Consider the following 24,176-nt stretch of genomic DNA (forward strand, 5'->3'; position numbering starts at 1 on the left):
CTGTCCTAAGAAAAGCGAAACCGTCGATTTATAAACCCCCCCTTTTTATAAGTTCATGGCATGACAAAAAACACCATCCACTTTAACCAGAGGTTAAATTGACAAACTTTGGAGTAGACATGAAAATCGCGTCACTTGTTGGGAGAAGTATACTTCAAGAAATAGTACTGCTTATTACATAATTGTAATATATTCCAAGGATGGAAAAGAGCTAAGTCAAGGCAGCAATAGATTTTCAAGGTTTTACCAAATATATCAAGTTAGCTGTGATCAGTGCCTCAGCGTTGGCCAGTGAATGGAAAACAAACATGGCCAGCAAAATCTCTGATACTTTTAATAATAATTTTAAAAGTAGCGTGTTTGTGCGGAGAACTTTTGTCATGGAAATTTTAAGGCAACAAAAATCTATTTGCCTCGATCAACCGATCGCTCGTCATGTGAACTCCCTAAAAAAAATGTTTTTACGCTTTCTAGAAGTAAAATTGATTAAGATAACTATCAGCATTAATATTTTAACACAAGACGACTCAAAATTTTAAGTTAAGAATTATACGCTCTGCGTTATTTCTAAAAAGCTGAAAACGGTGGGTGATTTCCCTCAGAATACGTTGGGAAAAGGTGAGAAGTTCAAGATACTTAATATTAATATTGTGTTAGGTTTTTCAGATATGATGAGTATTGGAGACTTGTTTATGTTTGGTTTAAGTGTGAGAGAGGATATACACAGTTTGGATGAAATGTGAACTCAGATGTTGCCATGCATGGACTATGGTTTAATAAATACTTATTCGGCGCAAATATCTATATGAATATATTCAGATGCGCCTTACAAGTTACATCTCCCACCCATCCCACCCCAGGGGAGGACATCCACCTCAACCCTGCAGGAGACGGGGCCTACGGTTTTACGTCCTATCCGAGAAGACGAAGCAATGTGAGTGAAGCGTCTTACTTAAGGACACAACGTCATGCCCCAGCCAGGACTTGAACCCCGGCCGTCAGACCCAGAGTCCAGCACACTGACCACTGGACTACTCACGCCTCACAACTATTCTACCACCGTCCTTTTGTTTATACACGTAGGGAAAAGAAGCAGGTTTTAAATTTACAAAAGATAAAAGAGATTGCGCGATAATCAACAGCGCAGAACATTAGTTACCAAAAGTTCGTCTCACTTGGAAGATTTTATTAGAAAAATGAAGTAAAAGCTCTATTATCCTCTGCGACCATCTGAAATTAAGAAAGAGTGTGCAAACACACAGAGGGAGCCTATCTTTTCGAGCTTGTCTCTCTGTAACAAATTTGACAAACAATTCGGCGGAGCAAAGTGAGACGAGCAGGAGATTAAGGAACCTTACGTCTATTTTAGTTCCTCGTTCAAATCAGTCAAGCGCCCTGTTTGATTGGTTGTACAACGCTTTCGAAAATTTATCTAAAATTTAATATAGAAAATGATATGCTTGCTTCTACTTTATTTTTATCAACAACAACAGTTTCATTGTCCATCGAAAATAAATCTAGCATTACTGTTCCCTTGAAATCCATCTTTCCCAATTAATAATTTGTATACCATCGTTGTTTGGCTTCTGTATCTTACGGGTAGATACTCTTGGGTTTGTCACCTTTTACCCGCTGAAAATAAATTGCACACAGTTCATATAAGTCTCACGCAAGGGTTCAGTTATTAGCAAGGACAAAATTGGATGACCGATTGTAAATATAGCGGGATGAATGTCTCTTGCGAGGCAAGTTCCATACTACGTCTATGATGGCTCGTCGAATTTGTGTCATCCTCCAACAGTAAATGACCGGGTTCAAAGATGAATTAAGAAAGATCAGTGTCTCTAAAAGGCTTAAAAGGTTTTTTTCAGAGCGATACTTGAGCCATAGAGTCTGATATTCAGCCGAGCAAATTTGAAAAACGGCATAACAAGTTATATGCATGCGATATACAATTAGTTATATCCTGATGTGGAACATGAATTAATGTGTGAGTGAAGCCAACACTGCACTAATAAATCCAATGGCATCATGAATGCTTTACAATCCCCACGCGGCGATGCAGTTATAAATATAACTCCAGAAATACTCAGCATCAGGTAAGCGTTAATTACAGCTTGGATTCTCCATCTGCAATCAGTTAAAAAGAAGAGAAGTGTAAAATGGTTGACCAAATAAACGGCAAGCCACATCAGAAAAGGAAAGGTTCAGGGGAAGCGTTTAAAGCTTTTGCAGTCAGGTTGTCAAAGCTTTGTGTATGATGTAGATTGTCACGACGTTCAATATGATGAGGTAGAAGTTAGAAAACTGCTAAAAATTAAGTCGGCTATCATAGTTGGAAGAAGATCTCTAGTGTCGACTGCAAAGACTCGAGCTCGTTACTTCTTGAATGAAAAGTTAGAACTACCGATAAATACATATATTGTTATGTTACTGTTTACGGTAATTTTTTTTTTGGAAATTTGACACGAGTGGATCACTGACCCTATCCTCTTCATAAAATATTACCTTTTAGCTATCCTTTCATAAATGTGATGATCCTAAGCTCAATAGAGCTCGATTGTTGTTAACTACATACAAAAGTATACACCATTTTGAAAAGTATGGCTAAAGTCAACATCTTAAAAGGTCGAGATGTTGTCCATTATGGCGTGTCGAACGTGTCTCTTCTTCCAACAGTAGATGACACGGTTCAGTGATGAATGAAGAAAGTTGAGGGTCACTGAGAGAAAATTAAATTTTTTCAAAGCAGTGCTCGAGCCATAGATTCTAAAACTAACCGAACAAATGTGAAAGGCAGATGACAAATAGCAAACACGAGATTTAGAAAATACTAATCGTAGATTTAATGAGGGCAGCAAATTTTTTCATCTTATCTGACTGAGCTTCTTCTCGTATTCGCACGGATTGTATCTGATTCTTGTGCCGTCAGACAGTTAAATAAATCTTGATATAGAATGCAAATATGAGAATAAAGCCAATAGCTACAGTAACTGAACTAAAAGCATTTGGAGTCCCACGCAGCCCCCACAATGTCATCGAAGAAACAAATGTAATGTAAACCCATATTGAGATCACCATATAAACAACACGCTTGTGAGTCATAAGCTCTTGGTGTCTGAGGTGAAGATGAACAGCTAAGAACCTGTCCATATTTACAACCACGACACCTAAACACGAAGCAAGTGCTAATAAATGGCGTATATTTCCCCTCAAGTATTGACGCGATGTTCTCGTCCATTCAAAAGAGACTCAGTTCAACGTCTGGTGAGCAGATTTTGTTTTTGTGATAACGTGCATGAACTTATGAAAATGTGAGTTTAATTAATTGACAGTTCTTCTTTTCCACCGACATTTTTAACAACAACTCCGCGGAAAGTGGTAGGTGATTCAGGCCTCTGCTGAGAGGGGTAAATTTGAGAACTTAACTCTGGGAAGGAGAGATTGCCACGGCTCAATTACACGTAAGAAACACGGTTAGAATTTCGTGTTAATAAAATAATTAAATATTTTAATTGCAAGAGTGTCTGAAGAGGCGCCAAAGCGTCCCAAGAAATTGTTTAAAATTCATTTTGAAAGATGATATGACATTAAGGTTTCGGGCTTCTATGTTTTCGACTTTTGCACTATTGTCTTCCAAAATTTAGTTGAATATCCTCACCTGTCAGAGGGTCTGAATGGGGTCTCTATTACTAACGATTAAAATAATGGCCAGTTACGGCTAACGATTCATTTTCTTCCTTTGTAATTAAAAAAAAAACCCGTCAACTTTTTTTGCGACTAACGGTTAAAATTTGTGAATGTTGTATGCGTAACAGCAATTTTTTTGGCCGTTTCACGGCTAACAATTAACCCTATTGCGACCCACCTGTCAGAAAGTTTTTGCTTTTTTCTTAAAAACGGTTTATGCCTTTCCATGACATTAATGATAATCAGCCTTATGAACGTTTCAATAACAATTGTAAGTACGTTAAATCTGTTTGTGGACTTTTTTAAGTCTCAATTTATACGAGATAAGGCACCCAATAAGATATTCAAATTGCACAACGGCATGTTGTCTCAGTTTAAGCACAGTTGGTTTTGTTATGTAATTAAGTCATACTCAGTTATTCATTACATCGACGTCTTTCTCCTGAGTCATACATCAGAAAAGCGAGCTGATGTGGCAGCATCATCACGACATCTGGCCCCTCATCTTAGGTGCATCACATTTGTGTAGGCAAAGGTAACAGTTCAAGGAGAAAGTAAAGAGAGTGATGCTTTTGTGTCGAAAGAGGAAATAATCTACCTGCAGAGAGTAAAGTAACATTGTGTCTGAAGTTCCCATTTTTCTTTCAAGACTGAGCGGAATTGACACCATGAGCGACTTCTATTGTAACGAGTCTTTCCAGTATCATCCTTCCAACGTCGATTTCAAAGAACTTAGGTCAACTATTATGGCCGACTTAATCTTCAACAGTTTTCTGACTTATACCGCCGTTATGTTGAATATTGTGACAATCTACGCATTGCACAAAGCTTCGACGATTGCAAAACCTTTAAAAACGCTTCTTCTGCACCTCGCCTTTTCTGATTTGGCTGTCGGTTAATTTGGTCAACCACTTTATATTTCACTTCTTGTCAAGTGGTTACAAATAGAGACTCCTAGCTGTGACGTTTACCTAATGCTGAGTATTTATGGTTATTTATTTATAAGTACTTCGTTCCTAGGTATGGTGGCTGTAAGTATGGAAAGGTTCTTAGCTGTTCATCTTCACCTCAGATACCAAGAGCTTGTGACTCACAAGCGCGTTGTTACTGTGGTAATCTCAATATGGGTATTCAGTGTATTATTATCTTCAATAACATTGTGGGGGCCGCGTAGCACTCGGGATGCTATTGGTTTAGTTATTACAGCAGTTGGCTTCATTCTCACATTCGTATTTTACATCAGGATATATTTAACTGTTCGACGGCACAAGAATCAGATGCAGTCCATACAAATACGAGGTGGAGCTCAGTCTGATGCGATGAAAAACTTTGCTGCCCGCATTAAATCTACAGTTGGTATATTCTACGTTTATGTCTTATTTATGATTTGTTTTCTGCCTTCCCTAATTAGCTCGGCTGCTATCAGAATCTTTGGCTCGAGCATTGTTTTGAAAAGATTTCATCTTCTTTCAGTGACTCTGATCTATCTTAATTCATCTTTGAACCCTGTCATTTACTGCTGGAAGATGAGACACGTTAGACACGCTATCTTAAACATACTACGAAACATGTTTCGGAGCAGAAATGAGCCATCTCGTTGAATCAAGTGTTGTCTATGTTGATAACTAAACCCTTGCCTGTGGCTTACAAGAAGTTGCAGTTTGCAGACTGTTCTTGACAAAGCAAACGGTGGGAAAATGACGAGTATTGTGTACTCATATGGTGCAGCAGCAACCCGACATTTGTGTATAAAACAAAATATAAATTGATCGGGAATAAGACTAAGAGATTTACTGAACAGTAGTGCTAGATATCTTTACAGTCGTGCTAAATATCTTTACAGCAGAAAATGTATTGTTATTATCAATGCAAATAAAGGTAGAGTAGCAGATAGCAGAATAAAACCACCAAAACAAAGAAATCTAGTGTTTGAAAGAGGTCCAGAATTCCGTGTAGGTTTTTTTTACTTCCTGTTGACTTTTCCAATGACTGCATAATGGTCGTCCAAAATCTTAAAAAAAATTGAAAAAGTTAGCAGTCAAGTGTGGCGTTTCAGCATCAAATTTAACTGAAATGAAACTTGAGCTTGTGATTCTGTGGGTAATACCTAAATTTCAGAAAACTATGATTTATATCTAACTGTTTGAAGACTTGTAGGACTTAAGAAAATAATTTCAAAGTTAGCGCATGGCTGAGAACATACAAATATAATATATCAAACAGAGCATATTTTAGAGTTCTTTCTGTAAACAGTATCATGTAGCTGCAGTCAAATCGACTATAACTAGCGGCATCATAATTTTAAAACGACTCGATTAATTTTCCTAAAATTCACTCAGCAGCGGTTTATTTTAAAAAAGAAAATCTATCAGGAAGATTTTCCTAGACCGTCCCCAAAAATTGTTTTACAGGTTTTCCTATGACATTGGCATAATAATAGTGATTGCCATACCGCGTCCATCATATCAAATTAAACTTAAATTATTTGATAAACACGTATGTGAAATTGGTCCGTCTGTGAGGAGGGAAGTTGGTTTTCGAGCGCTTTGTTTGTAGGTTTCTCAAAAAAACTGTTTCCAGTCACCTTCATATACGAGAGTTTTTGCTATTATATTTAATTTTCATCGGCCAACAGGCGCCGATTACGCGAACGTGTTTATAACTTACAGCATAGTTAATATCGCTGCCATAACTTTGTCTCCGTCTTCAGTCCTTTTATCATATGTTTATATTAACACTCAGATAACAAGCAGTATTAGCATATACATTAGAAGTGAATAGTGCTTTTTCACGCGCGCTGATTGGCTGGCTTGGAAGTAAATGTCAATTACTATTCAACTCCGAGCAGCTGATAAGACAAAATCGCGCGTCAAGAGTTGAATTTCCGATCTTTTTCCGATATATTGAAAGAAATACCTTATATTTTTGTATTTGTATGGTATATACTGAAATAATCATTCACCTCCACTTCATTGGAAAAATGGTAATTATTATTTTGGCCTTTATTCCTTCCGCAAGTAACACGATTTTCATGTGTACTGCAAAGTGAATCAGTTTAACTCCTGATAAGCGAACGATATATTTTTTTAAATATTTAATGCCATACATTTATGAAAATGCGATATTTATAAACCAACAGTTTTGCTTGTGTAGAGACCCAGTGTCTCTACTTCGTGATCAAGGACAACTGAATATGAAAAATAATTTGATATGCGTTGAACTGTGTTATTATTCCATGTAAATTGACAAACAAACTTCCATCACGCCGAGCGAATGAACTGAACGAACAAATAAACTAGCTAACCAACGATTAACCAACGAACGATTCAAAGTTTTTCGTGCCAAGATCACGGAGAAACCGAATAAGCTCGAAAACAAAAGTTACAAAACATGCCATGTGCTTTTATCAAACTCAACATCTCAAAATGCAGAAAACAGTCAACGAGGCCAGCGGCTCACTGCTGTCCTTAAGTGTCGTACTTGAAGCCAACAGCTTGTCTAAGGAAAGAAACGGGCAGAAATAGTAGCCTTTGCATGTAAACGACAACAGTGGTGGCTTTAATTTGACATTTCAACGATGACTCCATGCACAGACCGCAGCAGGTGATTCTGGCTTCTGCTGAGACAGGAAATGTTGGGGACTTAATTTTTAGGAATTATTTCGGCACACCTACACGTGATCAACCGTTAAATTTTTCGTGTGGATAACAAGATTATTTTAAAAATTTCTTAATTTCTATTTCATTTTGAGAAATGATATTATGTTCAGCTTTTTGTTTCGAGCCTTTCAGTCTTCAACGTCATTGCCTATTTTGCACATTATCTTCCAGATTTAGTGAGTATCCCACCTGTCAGAGTTTTAGCTCCAACTTTTCTTTTTAAAATGGTGTACACCTCTCCATGATGTTGGTGATAATCGAGCTTGGCTTCTCTATTACAGTTGTTAATGGGCGAAATTTGTTTGTGGCCTCGTTCATGTCACAATTTATACGAGATATTGCACCCAATTAGAAATTCAAAATGCATAACGGCTTGTTATCTTAGTTTAAGCACAATTAGTTTTGTTACGTAATTTAGTCATACTCAAAAATTACATTTACATCTTTTTCTTGAGCTATATATGGGTCATAACTCAGACAAGCCGATCCGATAACATCTTCAAGAAGGCTGCCTCATTTCGCATAGGATTGTCACATTCCTAAAAAAAAAAGTAACAGTTCCAGAAGACAGTAGAGTCAGTAAACCCCTCTCGTATCGAAAAAGGAAAAAATTTTCCTGCAAAGAGTCAAATACCACTATCTTCTCCTGAATTTCCCATTTTTCATTCAAGATAAGCGAGGAGAGGAGACGACATCGACACCGAGGCTCTCCGGCCAACCATCTTGGCCAAATTTATTTTCAACAATTTTCCAACTTATACTGCCATCTTGTAGAATATTGTGACAATGCACACGATGCTTTGACGATGCGAAACCTTCGCCAAATTTTACTTCATAATTGGCATAGAGAAAAAAGCGCGGAAAGGGTTTTAAGGGTTTACGAAGTTTAAATGGCCAATGTTCTACCAATTAACTAACATTCTGCACACTGGTGTCTTGAGAAACTACTTCTTTCCCGTACATATTCAAAAACATTTGACGACGGGTGGGATCATCTATGGCGACCCCGTTTCACATTTCATCCAAACTGGGGTAATGCTGCGAGGATATCCTCTTTCCAACTCAAGCCAACCATCATCAAGCCTCCAATACTCGTCATCTTTGAAGAAATATGTCCTCTCATTCCCATTCCAGGTCATGACAGAGTCCATGTTGTGTGGCAAACCTTAAACGTCATGTTAAACACAGATTAAATAAATGAAAACCCATTGCACGGTAGCCTTCTACCTTTGTCCATAAACGGTATCCAAACCATAATTGATGGTTTGAAACTTGAGAGAATTGGACAAAATTGAGAAGATTGTAAATTCTGAACTTGGTCGTCGAATAAAGAAAGTTGTTATTCGTTTATGTGACTAGCGTGGGACGGCAGAACACCACACCCTTCAGTTATCGAGCTCCCACATGCTACCACTGCGGAAAACCTTACAAGGCAATTAGCTAGGTTCAAAGTTATCAGGTTCGGATATGACAAGTGGCCCTTGTTCTGTTTCGACATTCACTATCGAAAGCGCCGAGTCTAACATCGCAAAAAATTTTGAAAAACTGTGAACATATATTGCGTCCTTCATAAACTCAGGTCGCAGTGTTTCCCAATCCGTCGAGAAAAGGAAACAGACAAGAAATCAAACAATAAGGACCAATTCAAGTCTTGTGATTTTCTCTTACCCCAAGCAATTATAGACTTTGGATAATTTTTATCCACAGCTTTGTTGAACTCGTTATATCGCCAGTAGTTATTCCCTTTGAAGAAATACGTCTTTTTATTGCCTCCCCAAACAAACGCCGCATCAGGATCACTCAGTGACGATGGCAGACCAATTTGACGGATGTCACCAGGACCTTCTTCGAGTATGTCACCGTAATATTTCCAGTATCTGTGCAGTAAGACAACAATAAAATCAAAGTTGTCATGATCAAGGAGTACAGTGGAGAATGTAATGCTGTGTAGTTCCATGCACGTCGATGCAAGGTGACAAGTTTTAACTGAATATCTTTCTTCATTTTTACCCAACCCCGATCTTTAATGCGCATAGTTTCTTTCAAAGGAATATGTTTCATCGTATTACTTACATGCCTCCTTTGAAAAATACCACCCTTCCGTCTTGATTGGTATAGGCGCTGTTGATGGGTGTTTCAAGTTCTTTCCATTTACTTGTTACCTTTAGCGGGCCATCTTCGACACTGAGAGAAGCTGACAGTACCCAGAAATAATCTCCACTAAACACGTACGTCTTGCCATCTGCGCCCATCATAAAAGAGTCAAACCTATGCATGTTACAGATATCCCCCACAAAGGGAGAAGATGAAGGTGTTTCTGTGACTGTTAGTGTCGTATCCTCCGTTTCTGCCGCGGTAGTTACTGCGTGAGTAACCTTATCTGTGATTAATGCTGCGCTGGCTTTACTTGTTGTCACTTCGGTAAATTCTATAGCTTTGGTCCTTGCAGGTGGTCTTGATGTCGGACTTGGTTTGCCTGAATGTTGAAATAACGATCATACATGAATCTTTATTGGTAAAGTCTTAAGAATCTTTTACAGTTATTCACCGAAGTTGAGGTGAAAAGAAAGGGCCTTTTTCATTTCCACCACTTTCACCGACGCTGAGGTGACTAATTTTCCTAATGTAGACCGCGCAAAGACCAAAATGCACACGAAACTTACTCCGCTTATAACCCTTTACACTCCAGCATAAGAATGCATATTCTCTACACTGTGCTACATACATTTCCTAAATTACTGACAGGGAGAATTTGTTTGAAATCAAGAACCTCTTAAGATCGTTTCCTATATTCTCATAATATTAATACTTGATTCAGGGATAATAGTATTTGGAGAAACTAGATGCCAGTCACTCTTAGGGATTTAAAGGTTAAACCAATTTTTTTAGTCGAAAGTAGAACGTAAAATTAGAGTGCATTAGGGTAGTTAAGTACTATCAACGGAGTTGATAACGTAAACTGGCTACCGTAAAGAGTTTACAAGCTGAAGTTTCGAGTGTTAGCCTGATATCAGCTTTGAAAATCTTTACTCTTTACTCTTTACGGTGGCCAATTTACGTTATCAACTCAGTTTGTAAAATGAAATTACCATGTTATACTCTCCCACCGACGCAGCACCTCAGTTTCTTTAGAAACTTAACCTTTTTATTTGATTGCATTAACTTTGACTCAGTATGCACCGTTAGTTATTGGTCAGAGAATTTATCGCCATTTTCTCAACCAATCAAAGCAAAACTAAAATCAGTCGCATTTTTATGCGTATCCTTATTCAAGTATTTTCCCTTTTGTTTTGACTCGTGGATATATGATTAATTTCGATGTAGTTTCACTGCACTTAATTGGGGGAGCCCTCCATCCTCAACTGAGATAAACTCTTCCTGAATATTCAGTTTACTACTTACCAAACAGGGCTTGCAACTGATCGATATCGCTCTGGCTAAGCTCGAGGTTCGGAAAGTAACCTTGGTACCAGGGATACATGACGGAGTAACGTACGTTGGAATGTTTCAGACCTAAGGTGTGGCCAAGTTCATGTAGAGCCACCCAGTCCAAGTTCATGCCACTGCTTGTATTTGTGGTGAAAGGTTCGCTGTCATCAAAATATACCTTAACTTAAAAAATTAAGGACAGTTAAAGAAAATTCTTTGCACATGCGCGTAAATTAATTTGCAAAGTAAGCCTATTAAAGTAAAAAACGCACGACTTTCTTATTCATGTCTCGTATGCTTTACCATTGAGGCGAAGAGGATTGGAGCGACGTCTGGTATAGTGACTGGTTACTGAATTAGAATCGCAAGGCAAGCGCATCCTACCAGCTATTAATACGGGTAACTTGGAAGATCTGATCCTGTCTTCAACCTTATTTGTTCCATGAGACATGAACAACAAATCAGAGTTTGTTTAAACACTAAGTGTTTAACTTACTTTTGCTATCATTTGAAAAAAAAACCTCTCCAAATGTTCCTCCTTTTCCATCAAACGGATATTGATCACTGCTGTTGGGTTGTACAAAGCTTATCTCTATTTCCCCTCTCTTCTCTGCGTTTCTCGAGCGCCGATTACGGCACTTTGCTATACCAGGAATCCTTTTTTCCCAAATTTTAATCTGCCTAGCAATTATACCTTCTAGAGCATCTCCAGAGAAGTGATTTGAGCGTTCCTTGATAATGTAGTTCTACAGAAAGAGCAAATTTTGTTTTATTATTGAAGTACACATCACAACGGACAACAAAACTGCGATCCTTCCTTTCACCTTTTCTACACTCCTAACAGTGCGAAGTGAAGCATAACCAATTCAGTCACCGATTACGTTCAACCAGTGCAAATGAAAACTGTTCACAAACAATTGCACCTTTTAACTGGGCTTGGATGCTTAACCTCTGCGTGTGCGTTTTTCGCCCGTCTCCATTGAGCAAAGCGTGACACAGGGTATTTTTTCATTTTGTTCGTGTATACCTATTTCCGTCGCTAAATCTCTTAAGCTGACCAGATCCTCTTAAATTTGGCTCTGTCACACAAAATCCACTTATCTTACCAACCTATCAATTGTGCGAAAGTGGTCTAACCACCTTCATACAATAAGCTTCACCAGAAAGTCACAAATTATCATTAAGAATGTCTGTTTATACATGAGTGTCGGCTTTGCGAACTGTTTTGGCGTTTTCACACATTACTCATTTCTCATTTTCACTCACATTTAGTTTATATAAATTATAACATGCTTCAGCAATGTAGTCGTCGGTAGAATCACGTTTTCTCCTTCTTTGTCTTGCTTCACCATAGAGGGATAACTCATTTGCTTCCCCTGTGTTTCCACATCTAGGAATCACGAACAACTTTTTGGTCTCAAAGTCCAACTCTCCAGTGACATTTATTCCAGCCATGCGCTGAACTAAAGCAATTTCTTTTTCGAGACCAGGAGTTGGCGCACTCGGTCCTACCCCAGATAATATCTTGTATTTTTTTATCCATTCCTGACAAAGGAATTTCAACTTTCACTGAGCAATATACTGGGACATACTTGAATTCATGGACATAAAAGCATTAGAGGAAAGACCGAAGAAAATTTCTATGAATCTGGCCCTTAGAAAATCAAGAGCAAGCAAATGAAGGATCATGATAGAGGTAAAGTGTTATGTAGGATAATGAGGCAATAGTCGGCAGCAAAGCCAAACAGCAAGTTGTTAAGCTTGAAACATATTTTTGGTGGATTTACGTCTTCCCTCTCTTAGATGGCTGTTGCGAAAATGAGTAGGCCCTCACAGCTCATCTAGGAAGTGTTTTAGCCGTAGAACTGAACTTGATAGAGCTGTACTGGCATTTCTACTCGAGATCGATGAAAGGATACCGAAATCAAGTAATATTTGCACGAAAAACAATGTTTTTCTTTCAAAGGCCAAAGTCGTCTTAAGTTACTTACTCCAGTATGTTTTTGGAGGCAGAAGATGAACAAACACCTCGAAATTTGAATGAACGTTCATGTCATTATAACATCATAAAAATTAATAATGAGGTCAGAGTCTTAGGCCAGATAGAGAATGCTTCATTAAACTCTTAGCATTATGTGAGGACGGAAATTTATAAATTGGTTGGTATGTCCGCAACACATGTTCGAAAATCATTTTTTTATTAGCCAACTTCGGTTGGAGATCGATTCCCGAAATTTTTAACTGATAGCATGGTGGCAAATGAGTCCTGGGGAGGTTGACCAAAATAGTTGCGATGCTTGCCTCTCCATTACAGAAATTCTAAATAAATGCCCAGAGTATACTGTGTTTGGCGTGTGCTACCCCAGTAAGCTTTGTGATGCCTTAGTAAGATACCAATCGGAAACAACCCAAGAATTAAAGTTCGCGAAGCTTCCGTTTGGTGATATGTCAATGAACGTCTTGGCAACAGATGCGTCTGCTTGCCTTCCCAATGGGCGATTAGAACTTACCCAAAACAGCAAAAAGAATATATGATACAGACGTTGGAAAAACAAACAAGTCATTGTCAAAATGGTAAAGCATACTACAGGCCAACAGATTTTGATAAATCGTTCTCCAAACTAAAGAAAACATTTGAATATTTATCACAGTTAAGGAAATTCCTTTTGGCAAGGAAAGAAATTCTCAGTCAGCATGGACCAAATATCCTACCATCAGAGCAATGAAAATGCAAGATTTGTTTCAACATTAAAGTTTTTTTCTTACAATGAATAAAGGTAATGTTCTCAGAGGTGCAAAAGAGTTTTTCTTTTTACCTTTCTTCGTATTTGAAAGTACCTTTTCTCGGCTGTAACTGGACTCGTTCTGACGAAGGGCTAACGCTCGAAAGGTTAGCTTTATAAACTCTTTATGGTGACCAATATAAATCTATAAACTCAGTTGGTAAAACCAAAAAATCTTGTTATACTCTCCCACCGAAACAGGAGCACCCCTATACGTAACTGAAATAACAACGCTGCACAAACTCCATGCTAGTAAGATTAACTACAAAGAAGACAACCGATACTTATGCGGGACGGAGAGGGAGGGGGAAGAAATGAAGCGTCTTGCTTACAGTTTGATATTTATTGGTGTTGATTCCCAGTCATTATTTTAGAGAGTGGTTTGATCCCAGTGATGAATATGCGATGCAGAAGTTGGAAAAACAAGCGCGTAAAAAGTCACAATACCTCGGCGTCTTTAAGTGTCACTGCATCAACGACTGCTACTGACGGTTTGCTTGAGTCTGGGAAAGGAAGGGGCGCTGCTGAGGTGCATTCACTATACCAACAGTTAATTAACAAACCAACTGTGAGTAAATGCCATGGAGATCTCAGATCTATAGAAAGAATCGACGACTTCTTGAAACTCATGACCAAAGCGCACAAATGCAAAACTCCAACTTGAACTTTGACTTAAGGTCCGGTCTGTAAAGAGTAAACAATGAAGCAAACAAAGTTTGCCTCGATGACAGAATGAGATTATTAAGATTTAGAGGTTTTCACGAAAGAGCTTCGGGCACTTAAACTTGCATTTGAAATTAATTAGCCAAGATACTTAATACTCAATTTCTATGTAATCAAAAACAAATTATTCCCTCTCGTGGCCGGTGTTCTTTGATATTTGTGTACTTAGATTACTGGCGATAGCGATCTCAGAAGCAGGATGTAATTTATGCCGCCTGTGGTTTTTTACCACGTGTGCAAAGACATGAAAGCATTGAGGCCCTCAGAGGAACATCACTGATTCATTACTCGATTCTACTAAGACAGTAAACAGAGATTTGTTGGGTCAAGTGTTGCGAGGGGAAATGAGCAATCCGATTAGAAGTGATGATCGAAATCAACCAGTATGAACTGCAAGTCACCAACCTTCGAGGCCGGTCGACGCAAACCAATGCAAATCAATCTGGAATCAATAAGCCACCAAATAATTTCTTTGGATGTCAATAGCTCCCAAAAATCTGCAAGACAGAACTTTTAGTGTTAAGTTACAATCTCCATGAAACAGTTAAAAAGGTGGACAGACTGAGAGTTGGAAGGTAATTGAATAACTGCTGAGATGTCTTAAACAATTTTCAACCTCATCGCCCCTTTTAAGTGTTTTTCGTATTTTATTTCGGATTGGGCAGTTACGAATAAGCATCATCAAGGAACTTTTGTATACGCAGTGCCAATTTAGCAAAATAGCTGAAGGGATGGGTATTCGTGTATACTATTATTTCTCCGTTGTTCACTCTACTGGTACCAAAATCAAAATAGCTTATTTAGAAGGCCGATTTCAGCATGACTTTTCCGGCATCAAACGTAGGGTCATTGAACATGGCTGTTTAGATAACAATATTTTTGTGAAGCCCATTTTCAGCCCCAGACCTTCCTTTAGTCAATGAAGAGGATCATAGCATAACTGAGACGTATTTTGGCCTAAACGGTGTGATCTACGTCAAAATTTTTCTTTACTATTCACGTACGTACCTCACTTGTCGCCTGAGTAGGACTAATGCTACAACTAACTTCACCTTACTTGGTACAAATGCAAACAAAAGGGGAATTATTTGAGTATCCTAAATATAGCTGCCGAAGTTGATCCTTTTTTGACTTTGTACTGGTTTGATTTGATCCAAGGAAAACAAATCGTGATGGTGGTCTCGGCATTTTTTTTACAAAGAAAGTCGTCCCGTAGGGTGCTACTTACATTCCAAACATTCCCCCTGTATCAATCAATTCAAGTTGACCCATTCCAAGGTTATTCAATTCTCAATGACCAGTTTTATAATCTAGTTTTATAATTCTCAATTGACCAGTTTTATAATCCTCGAATACATTTTAATTCTTACTACGGTACTTTTAAGATCGAGGACCATTAGTTCATCAGTTGAATTACTGTTGTGTGTTATACCCTCCTTAAATAAAGTAATTATTATTATTATTATTATTATTATTATTAATGTGAGCCACAAATAGTTCAAGAAACCCATTGTTTTCCGAACTTTATTTCATAGCAGTATACACTCGTTTTTCTTATTTTATTATAAGAATGTGCAACTTAGGGGCTGGGGCTGGACGTTCTTTGTTTATGCGATTTGAGCCTGAAAACGTTCACAACATGTTGTTTGAGATACACAGCATAGTATTTCAAAAAATCAATTCGGTTGTGACCTTAATTTACCCTTTCCTTATATAAATTCCTCTTTAAAGTAATCTGACTGTCTGAGTTGTGCTTTCTTGTTTTCGTGAGGTTTTCGTGACGTTTTTCAGTTCCCTTTTTGGCTTTGAATGATACGCAAGCTCTTTTCGCTGATGACGATGACAATTGAAGGACAAGAAAATGTCGATCAGTCAAGCAATAAATCAATCCGCAATTGATTATTTGAAAAGGTTTATTTTCTCATCTTTACTTGTAAGTTGATTATGTAGCAGTCAAAGCATGCGATACTATTTTTCTTCGGGGTGGGGGGGGGGGGGTTCAAAATAGATGATCTGTTGGGAGACGTGAAATATTTATCAGTATAAACATGGTTTCAGATGTGATTTCCTTTAACAAATCGATCAATCGAAGAAGATTTGTCGAACTCACTCTAACCCAGTACACTCTCCAGTACACGTTTTACTCGCTCCAAGCTTTGAACGTTTAAATTAATTCAGTATGGCGGCTTGAACCCTCGATTGGAATATTCTAGCAGTTCTGGCGGGCTCAACTGGCATTCAACTTCACGAAAAGATGAAGCGCCGGTTTTTTTAAAAATAGAATCTTGTCTAGTGTAAAACTCTTTCAAGGCGGATATCTTTTTGTATGATACGTCCCATCAAACACATTTTGCAGAGCGCCTCGGAAACTTTAATTTCATTTCAGCAAGTTTTCCGAGCTTGACTGGTTTCGCAACAAGTATCCCTTTCCTTGGCCAATAACAAATAATTCCTTGTTAATAGAATAAGAAAAATGGTAAGATGGTGATAATAATTTCTTACTTGTGTAACTGAAGCTCAAACTAACCGGGCTTATCTAAATTGTATGAACGATGGTCATAAAATTCTAAGAATTTTGTTCTTTCCTTGTTGTGAAGGGAAAATTCAAAATAAATTCTCATTTTCCACCTGTTTATATGTCAATGCATCGCATCCAAGCAGGGCCGATAATACGCGGGTATCCAGACACCATTCTAAGGGCGCCATCATCTAGCTTCCAATACTCGCTGTTTCTGAAGAAATAGGTTCTGCGATTTCCTTTCCATGTAATGGCTGCGTCCACTTGGTGAGGAAGACCTTGAATGTTAATCAAAAGGCAAATCAGTTTCTCTAGTTTCAGATGAAAGAAGCGTCCAGCACACTGCCAGGATCAACACACGTAAAATTGGAATGACGGTTTCTTTATGAATTGTTGAATGAATAAAATTCAAAACACACACATGCTAATCAGTCGACCAGTAAGAGATAGTTGACGGAACGAAATTGAAGTTAATATGAGACCACAATCAGTCAATCGATCAGACAAAACGAAAAAACACCGACAGGTGTGTAAAAAGGCGGCAAATTTTATCCATCCGGTTTTTAAGTTTTAATTTTTCCTCAAACTTGTAGCAATTTTTTCCAAGTTTTATTGAATAATCGTCAATTTCCTTTTCTTTATTGTCAGTGGTCCTCTTGAAGGAAAAACTTACAAATTTTATCGCGCCCTTTTAATTTCTGTTTACTATTTTCTGACCACGAATTTCCTATGGTTGTAAAAGGTCAAGTTATACAGTTATTCCGGTCGAGAAACAATAGCTCTTTTACCAGACGGTAATTTATCACTTAGTCCCTTCCTTTTTCCCTTCTTTTTTAGGACTTGAAGAAAATGAGTATAAACTCTACCAGAGTAACGTTGCTCAAGCATGCAAACATTCTATTTGCACAAGCAATCAAGCGCAGTTTACTTCATGTAAAACACATTTGAAATGACAGACCAGTCAATTTTCGAAGTAAAGATCCCTACCCCAAACTGAAATAGGTCTTGGATAATTATCGTCTGGGATTTTTTTGAACTCGTTGTACCGCCAGTAATTATTCCCTTTGAAGAAATACGTCTTGCCATTGCCTCCCCAAACAAATGCTGCATCAGGATCAGTCAGTGACGAAGGCAGGCCGAAGCGAGTTATCTCTCTGGGGCCTTCCTCGAGAATGAAACCATAATACTTCCAGTATCTGTCAAAATTAAAAACGATGCGGTTGAAGATAAAGAACGCTTTTCGCCTAAATAAAATAAACTTATTACAACGGCTAATGGAAATAAGAAAAGCTGGAAACGTTACCTTAAAAAAGAAAGCCACAGAGCACTCATAAGAAATACAATTTAACTTACGCCAAGGTGGAGAAATGTGAATAACTTAGTCAGTATCAAGAGTTTTTGGGCTAGTGGCAGTCAACAGTTGAGTAAAGTAAACTTACAGGCTTCCTTTAAAAAACACAGTCCTTCTGTTAGAATTGGTATACACGCTGTTGATTGGTGTCTGGAGTTCCCTCCATTTTGATTTGATCTTCATTGGGCCCTGATAAATCTCGAGGTCTGGAGATAACGACCAAAAATATTCTCCACTGAACACGTATGTCCTACCATCCGTGCCCATCAAGAAAGCGTCAAACTTCGACACTTTGCAAATATCAAGAACTGGTTGTATATCAGGGGTAGTTGGTTTCTCTGTAAATGTTTTGGTCGTGGGCTTAGTCGTGGCCATCGTTGTTGCTTTAGGTGTCGTCGCTTCCGTCGTTGTAGGGAGCTTGGTTGTCGTCGCTTCAGTTGTAGTCGGAGAGGTGGTTGTCGTCGCTTCGGTGGTGGTCGGAGGGGTGGTTGTCGTTGCTTCGGTGGTAGTCGGAGGGGTGGTTGTCGTCGCTTCGGTGGTAGTCGGAGGGGTGGTTGTCGTCGCTTCGGTGGTAGTCGGAGGGTTGGTTGTCGTCGCTTCGGTGGTAGTCGGAGGAGTGGTTGTTGTTGGTGGACTTGTGGTTGTTGGAGGACTGGTCGTTGTTGGAGGACTTGTAGTTGGTGGTTTACCTACAAGATGAATTCAACGATAATGATCAGTCGCATGTTTAAACATTTGCACACATGATGAATCATAATCATGAGTATCATAAGAAGACATAAAATCCACAAAAAGGGCATTGTCGGAGGATTTGTTTGAGTAGAACGTATCGTTGTAGTAGGCTTTTCTACAATTCATTAATGACCAAAGAGAAGATAAAAATTTGGAACCATTCTGTAGGCCACAAACAAATTTGCATAATTTTCAATGAAGATGTGAAACTTAATTGCCGCGCCGTAAGAAAATGGGAACTCTCAGTTTTTTTTGCAAACCTATTGTATACCCCAACCGCCTCAGATACTCCACCACCTTGCCACTGAGAGGCTTACTGAGGCAGCGATCTATCGAACCCAAATAATGATACTTGCTTGACGCATAAGACGGAGTAAAAGTATTTGTAATCGCGATGGCACCATTACCGGACAATTTTCACCGAATGAGTTTCTGATCTAGGCATCCCAATTTCTGGATCGACAGGAGCGAGTTGAGTTCCGTGCTTTTACTCCGGAGCACTTACCATAAATGTCTTGTATACCAAGGATATCATCCTCAGTAAGCTCGATATTAGGAAAATAACCCTTGTACCAAGGGTACATAATGGATTCTCGTACGTTGGAGTGTTCCAGACCCATGCTGTGTCCAAATTCGTGAACCGCCACCCAGTCTAGGTTGATGCCATTTGGTGTTCCCGTGGTAAACAGCTCATCGTCATCAAAATGAGCGTCACCGGACAAGCCTAGGAAGGAAATTATCTTTTGAAAAACGGTGATATAAAATGACAACTTGAAAATAAACTTGCCATGGCTTGGGGAATTACATAGGTGTTTTTTGTTTTGCTTTGCGATGATATCGGGCGGGACTGGAGGAGCTGGTGATAGACTTCTAGGTAAAATTCCACATGATCGAGCATCTCTGTCTAATTTTCTGTGGAATTATAGGAACTGTTAAGCAAGAAAACGTTCTTTCATCCTGTGAACCTTTAGTAATGGATCTCCTAAGAAAAATCATCGTTTCTTGTCAAGATTAGTATCAGAACTGTTAAAGTTACATGTGTGTGAGAGCGAAATATCCACAATCACACACACTCCATTTCACCAAGCCATGGAATAAAAGATTTCGTCATAGATGCAGTGTCCAAGCAGCTCTAAAGTATTTATATCTTAGCAGGTTTATGCAGCCTTCAAATACGCTTCCCTCGATTGACCATCGGAGGTGGAAAAAGTTATCAATAAAGGCCATATACGGATGCAAAATGACTATAAAACCCCATTCTCCAGTGTATTAACATCCTAGTTTCGAAGGACAATTATCAATAAACACCGATTTCGAATGAAATCCATAGATGGGAGCAAAATTACCAATAAACGCCGCAGTGAGTCTGCCAAAAATCGGGTTCATTCGAGAATTAAATGATAAAAGAATTTGCACGCATGGTGCTTCTTGTCAATCTACACCATCACTGGTAACTGATAACAAGAGGCAATAAGACTTATTAAACGAACTGCGTTTAATCGACTAAATACAGCCTTGATTGAAGGTGTTGATACTAACCTCTGTTATTGTGCGGGTAATACGCATGCGCTAATGTTCCTCCTGCGCCGTCAAAGGGGTACGGATCAAAATGGTAGCCTGCAACAAATGAAATGAGTATCTCCACATCGTCATTAGGCACTGATGGATCAGTTTGCTCCCGGACGGTCAGGGTGCTGACGTCTGCCCATTTTTTGATCATTTTTCGAAGAATGTCTCTCTGGATGTCGACAGGAAGATCTTTTGTGGGTGTCAAGAAACGGTAAGTAAGGTTCTTTAAAAGAGAGAAGAGCAAACATTACTTTTGTTAAACAGTTTAGATAAACCTTCACATTATTATAAGATCACCAACCCTTATCAAGATATTCCTGCCAGGTACTGCTTTGGTAGGGAGAAAGGATTTTCTTACAGAACGCAAAATAACGCTAGGTCGGAGAAATTTCTTGTACAACATGAAACTGCGCGAGTTATAACTGCTTTGGGACTTTTTTTCGTTTTTCAGTTTCTTTTCTATCTTTCTGGTTTTCTTTTGCTGTTAGAGTGTGAATGGTCGCGAAGGTTCAACGTTCAGGTTCAATAGTGTAGTATTATATACTATTAAGGGAAACAGCTTCATTGGAGGAAATAACGAGTCGATCAAATCGAAGCTTAAATATCCCCCATCCGGGCAACCCCCTGAGTATTTGAACCTTTTGAAGATTAGTTTGTTCAAATGCCTCACCCAATCTTTCTTGGAAAAGGCAAAATGAGCGACTGTTACTTTCTACACATTGACCGGGAATTAAAAACTAGACCTTGCAGACCATTTGTTCTAAGGTATTCGCGCGCGGATGTTAAGTATTTATCTTAAACTCCAGCATAATTGAAGATATAACACTTGTATACACTTCCACTTCAAATTTCCCACCCGAGCCAAGTAACGTTTAAGTATTCCTTCTGCGGGCACGGACGACGGTCAAATATCCGTGGGTTGGGGTGTTGCAGCTTCGAATTGATCGGCGCATAAACCCCACGTGTACAAAAACCGCACTTTGTACACCAAAAAGCTATTTAAATTTCACTTACTCTTTTTTTCCATTCTGTCCCTTGTTTAGTATACCGTTTAATTCTTCTTCTTGATTCAAGTGAGCTGTGCACTTGGTTCTCGTCTTCTTGCTCCCGGACGCCACATCGTGGTAGCACAAAAAGCTTTTTGGTCTCATAGTCCAACTTTCCAGTTACGTTTAGTCCACCCCGGTACTGAATTTTTGCAATCATGTCCGTGAAATTGACGGCCTGTCCGGGTTTTTTAATCCCGTACTTTTCCATCCATTTCTGAGAAAGAAATGAGTCAGTTCAAGTCAATAACTTTTCAGTGGACCGAAAGGAAATGGGAGCCTGAAAAAATCCACTCAAGTCATTTAAGGATTTTAATCTACAAAATACCACGCAACAATTATTTTTACTTAACTCCCTTTAAGACTCCTTACACCCACTTTGAACGCCGCCATTTTGAATATTGGCGCTTAACCCCTTCAGGCGTCGTCACAGCCTATGTCCAGGCTCTCATCATTAGCGCCGTAGAAAGAGGCATTTCTCGAATGGTTAGGTTACTTTTTGTACTCTAAAACTGGAGTAAGAAGGGTTTTTTTTTTTTAATGAGGGGAATACTTCTGCGTTGCTTTTGGCTGAATTAGCTCTTGCCAAAATGCTAATAGCAGCTTTCACAAAGATAATGCTTGAGCTGATTATTCACTCCAGTGTTGAATGCTGACTTTGAATTTTACGTCACACAAGACGAATCTCAACGCAACCTCAAATTCGGCCAACGATAAATTAATGAAGCCTGTTTTTAAAGGGCGTTCCAAAACCTAAAACATGAGTATGTTCAAAATATCACTTTTTTTGACAAAAAATGCCGCGCCTTAAAGCGGCTCGTGTTAAATCATACTTGAGGTCGTCCACGCGAACTAAAAATCACGCAAGATCGCCCTGCCAATAGATAACAGGTTGCAGCAGATCTGAGAGAGCGTTTGATGTATCAACAGTGGAATGGATAGATATTATATTAGAGGTTGTTGTGTTTCTTTTTCACGATAAGCAAAATTCAACGAGCAGCGAGGGTTTTGTCAACCGATTTTACGAAGGACGAACATCCGAGATAATCGGATGTGTGGAAATACCATAATCCTATTCTATTTCTTGTTACCGATAGGCAAAAATCACGAAAAGAAGCCCGAAAAAATCTTATACTAATAAATCAATCGGGCTTAAGTCTCTAATATTCTCGTAGCCGGTTTCAACAAAATATTGTATACAAGCGCCTTCTTGGAGAATAGCCTTAGAAACGTCAAGAGTAGAAAGAGTTTCTGTTTACTTCAGAAGTCTATCTCACTAAGCCATAAGCTTATTGCGTGGATTTTATAAAGGATTTTTTTCCCCAGAGCAAAGCGATGCTTTCAACTGTGCATACGCCTTCACATACCATATAGTCTGGCTGTTTAGAGTAGGGCCCAGCCTATTTTAACATGAATACCGAAAATTCACGGCGTGGCTGATTTTAAATTTTCCATGCGGGCCCCTTTTCCCCATACATATGTTTGAAAGTCTCTGACCTCCCCTGACTACGGCGTTATTAGCGAGAAAATCATTATCACAGATTTTTAACCACACTTCTATTTCTTCAACTTCAAACTTGATGCAATAAGCAACATTTGATAAAACGTAGTTGCGAATTTTTTTTTCATATTTTGGTACTTAGCGATTGTAGACATTACGCGTTGAATGAAACGTTTCTACGATTTCAGACATGTTCATATTCCCATGGGACGTGAGAATCGGCGGAAGTGTCTCTGATCAACGACAACAGCCAGCGCAAAGAGCATTTCCCAGTTTGTAGAAGGAAAAGGGTAGGATTTTTTTTCTAACGACATGTGAGTGTCCCGGAGAGATTTTATGCATTGCTTAAACTTGTTTTGATAACCTGTCTGAACCTATGTCACAATGAGCTATCTGTGTGTAGGGTCTGCACGCTCCAACTGAAGCCTACAGATAGAAACTAAACTCCCTCATACGAAGGTTATGATCACTTACGAAACAGAATTCGGTGTTCACTTTATCGATTAGTTCTTTGGGTGGCTTGCTAGGATCGTTGATAATACGTGCAATTGGTCCGGCAGAGGTTCGATCGCAACACCACAGACAAAGTAAAGCGAAGAAGGTGATGAATTGCCATGTTGAAATGAAGCTTTGAATCTTCAGCTTTGACCTCGTGAAATCCATCCTGGTTTTTCCAGGGGCCTCTGTGAGCAACGGCCTCAGTTTGGCCCTTTATCAGCAAAAAGTGACAGCAACTGTCCGTAGAAAGGACCTCAAGGTATCTTTGGCACGAGGGCCTTTACGCGAGCTTGAGACGTTTGTGAAACGGAGACTAAACAAAGTAATCCTGTGATGTGACACTACTTTATAAACAAGATAACATACGCGAAGGAATTTTTATAGGCTCCTTCTAATTCTATCTAGTTTGTTGAGTTGTTATCTGTCACTTATTGTTTTCCTGTAATTGAAGGTGTGGTATTTAAATCGATCGGAGGCATTCTACAAAGTTTCAATAAATTAATCTATACAGATTTTTTAATGAATGAAGCAACTTTCCTTTTTATCTCCGGCAATAAATAACTTCTCTATGTATCATACAACGGAACTTCACTGGCGCGATAAGTATGTCCCTTTTCGAGGATCATTTTCAAGAAGCTGATGTCTGTATCTGACAAAAAAAATGTAAACAGAACTAG

The 24,176-nt window shown here is 38.8% G+C and overlaps 2 protein-coding genes, 1 long non-coding RNA gene and 1 pseudogene across 9 annotated transcripts; 2 read left to right on the top strand and 2 right to left on the bottom strand.

Annotated features, from left to right (window-relative positions):
• The first annotated feature begins 2,590 nt into the window (after window positions 1-2,590).
• On the top strand, window positions 2,591-5,917 carry LOC113672808 (adenosine receptor A2a-like; annotated as a pseudogene). The gene has a single exon (XR_016188734.1). The product of XR_016188734.1 is annotated as an adenosine receptor A2a-like (transcript).
• Window positions 5,918-7,403: 1,486 nt separating this feature from the next.
• LOC113679790 (matrix metalloproteinase-14) lies at window positions 7,404-15,475 on the bottom strand. 6 transcript variants are annotated; one of them, XM_089213395.1, is made up of 9 exons: window positions 15,293-15,475; window positions 14,690-14,781; window positions 14,009-14,245; window positions 12,045-12,323; window positions 11,275-11,524; window positions 10,752-10,961; window positions 9,423-9,825; window positions 9,018-9,226; window positions 7,404-8,514 (listed from the first exon to the last, which is right to left on the bottom strand). In XM_089213395.1, the coding sequence occupies exons 3-9, from the start codon at window positions 14,189-14,191 to the stop codon at window positions 8,345-8,347; spliced, it is 1,704 nt and encodes a 567-aa protein (XP_089069521.1). In that variant the 5' UTR covers window positions 14,192-14,245; window positions 14,690-14,781; window positions 15,293-15,475; the 3' UTR covers window positions 7,404-8,344. The 6 variants fall into 6 exon arrangements, with proteins under 6 accessions (XP_089069521.1, XP_089069523.1, XP_089069522.1 ...); XM_089213397.1 differs by having other exon boundaries at window positions 11,473-11,524; window positions 15,293-15,470; XM_089213396.1 differs by having other exon boundaries at window positions 15,342-15,365.
• Window positions 15,476-15,793: 318 nt separating this feature from the next.
• Window positions 15,794-23,838, bottom strand: LOC149042032 (matrix metalloproteinase-25-like). The gene is made up of 8 exons (XM_089213393.1): window positions 23,476-23,838; window positions 21,469-21,717; window positions 20,425-20,677; window positions 19,391-19,609; window positions 18,242-18,842; window positions 17,790-17,998; window positions 16,913-17,080; window positions 15,794-16,297 (listed from the first exon to the last, which is right to left on the bottom strand). The coding sequence occupies exons 1-7, from the start codon at window positions 23,662-23,664 to the stop codon at window positions 16,917-16,919; spliced, it is 1,884 nt and encodes a 627-aa protein (XP_089069519.1). The 5' UTR covers window positions 23,665-23,838; the 3' UTR covers window positions 15,794-16,297; window positions 16,913-16,916.
• Window positions 21,735-24,023, top strand: LOC149042033 (uncharacterized). The gene is made up of 2 exons (XR_016188736.1): window positions 21,735-23,315; window positions 23,405-24,023. It is a non-coding gene; the product is annotated as an uncharacterized LOC149042033 (long non-coding RNA).
• Window positions 24,024-24,176: the final 153 nt, after the last annotated feature.

Source organism: Pocillopora damicornis, chromosome 7, assembly GCF_964200805.1.
Source record: "Pocillopora damicornis chromosome 7, jaPocDami1.2, whole genome shotgun sequence".
In the NCBI taxonomy this organism is placed as follows: Eukaryota; Metazoa; Cnidaria; class Anthozoa; order Scleractinia; family Pocilloporidae; genus Pocillopora; species Pocillopora damicornis.

Excerpts from the sequence above, each read along its gene's own strand:
- LOC113679790 (XM_089213395.1), bottom strand. The coding sequence starts at position 14,191 with ATGAGTTTCAAGAAGTCGTCGATTCTTTCTATAGATCTGAGATCTCCA. Across the intron at positions 11,525-12,044 it reads ATAATTTATATAAACTAAAT|AACTACATTATCAAGGAACG; the intron begins GTGAGTGAAAAT and ends CTCTTTCTGTAG. Across the intron at positions 9,826-10,751 it reads TCAGTTGCAAGCCCTGTTTG|GCAAACCAAGTCCGACATCA; the intron begins GTAAGTAGTAAA and ends TTCAACATTCAG.
- LOC149042032 (XM_089213393.1), bottom strand. The coding sequence starts at position 23,664 with ATGGATTTCACGAGGTCAAAGCTGAAGATTCAAAGCTTCATTTCAACA. Across the intron at positions 20,678-21,468 it reads GGACAGAATGGAAAAAAAGA|AACCTTACTTACCGTTTCTT; the intron begins GTAAGTGAAATT and ends TCTCTTTTAAAG. Across the intron at positions 17,999-18,241 it reads GTGTTTTTTAAAGGAAGCCT|ATACTGGAAGTATTATGGTT; the intron begins GTAAGTTTACTT and ends TAATTTTGACAG.